The sequence below is a fragment of the Cynara cardunculus genome (genome assembly GCF_001531365.2).
Source record: "Cynara cardunculus var. scolymus isolate 2C chromosome LG 9, CcrdV1, whole genome shotgun sequence".
NCBI lineage: Eukaryota > Viridiplantae > Streptophyta > Magnoliopsida > Asterales > Asteraceae > Cynara > Cynara cardunculus.
In genome coordinates, this window is record NC_037536.1 from 8125063 (window position 1) to 8126478 (window position 1416).

Sequence of the window (1416 nt, forward strand, 5' to 3'; positions counted from 1 at the left end):
GGTGTTGGGCAACGGGTGGCACAACCTGTAGACACGTACCTAGAGTTTGTTTCTGATGTCAACCAAGCATAATCATCGCAGCCAATGACTGTGAACCTATTTACTTCCGAAAAGGTGTACGGCCAATCTGTAAAATTTYCYSAAATYCRGAWTCCACTTGAMAMWGTGCCATTTGGAAAATAGCATYYGWAAGCCACGWTATTGGWAGTCCGGAKYGTGGAATCAGATATGAGTTTGATTGAGGTGTAAYCTGTTTTGGWAAAAGAGGCCTTTGGAGGGTGTGTAGRAGTGTTACAGTAAACATCAAACCCATGGCCTATAGAACAATTTGATTTGATGCCGATGCCAAAAGGGTAGGGAACAATAACGTCTCCGCATTTGCTTCGGCAACCTGGCTTTGCTAAATTGGTACTGTTAATAAGGGTGTATGTTTCAGAGGTGTTATTTGTATCAGATGCTGTAAACAACGACAACATTAGAAGTTGTACCCACACTAGGATGAGGATTTTCATGGCTGTGTTTTGTGGCTTAATTACAAGTGAAGTAGTATTTGAGGGGTTTCTCAAGCTAGCCTTATATAGGCCACAACACATGTAATATCCTATTAATTGGAATGATATGTCATGAATGTTTGGTAACCTGTATCATGCCATCTTAATTCAATTTGAAAGTATATTGTTATAATAAAGAAAAATAAAAGTATAATATCATAATAAAAGTTAATTTGAAAGTATATTGTTGTAATAAGAAAAAGCTAAAATACAATATTATAATAAATAAATTTGTGACAATAGGTCGATAAATAATATATATATATATATATATATTTATATATATAGGGGTAAGATCTTTTGTTAACCAAAAATATAGTGTTAACTTTGTAAACTTATTGGACCAATAATATTAATTCTTTAGTAGATGTTACTTCAAATGTTTGATTTAATGATGAATTACAAATAGATAATTTTTATGTGCAAATTACTTTTATGGTATTTAATGAGATATTACAAATTTTCATATGTAAATTACGTTTATCATATTTAATGATGTTTATATGTATTCATAAGAATGTGTTCGTAACATAAAGTATTCATAAGAATATGTTCATATATGTTCATAGGTGTTTATAAAAATGTGTGTATAATCATAAGTCGTTCATAAGATTGTGTTCATAATCATATGGTATTCATAGGTGTTCAATAAGACTTACATAGAGAGTAAAATTCATGTTTGGTCCATGTGGTTTTTATTACATCTTTCGTTAGTGTTAAAACACATAAACCACAGGAAAAAAAAAATGTAATTTACTCTAATTTATATAATGTAGTTATATTTTTTTAAAGCTTAGAACAAACTAAATAAATTCATTTAAAAAATAAAATTCTAGTTATTGTTTTTAGTGATGGAATTTCATTT

At 29.8% G+C, this 1416-nt stretch overlaps 1 protein-coding gene across 1 annotated transcript in view; it reads right to left on the reverse strand.

The window, feature by feature from the left end:
• LOC112517736 (putative wall-associated receptor kinase-like 16) overlaps nucleotides 1-512 on the reverse strand; it is a 9763-nt gene extending 9251 nt beyond the window's left edge. Inside the window, exon 1 of the mRNA XM_025125114.1 lies at nucleotides 26-512. Within this exon, the coding sequence (XP_024980882.1) occupies nucleotides 26-512 (487 nt within the window). The remainder of the gene's footprint in view (nucleotides 1-25) is intronic.
• Between the last annotated feature and the right edge of the window lie 904 nt (nucleotides 513-1416).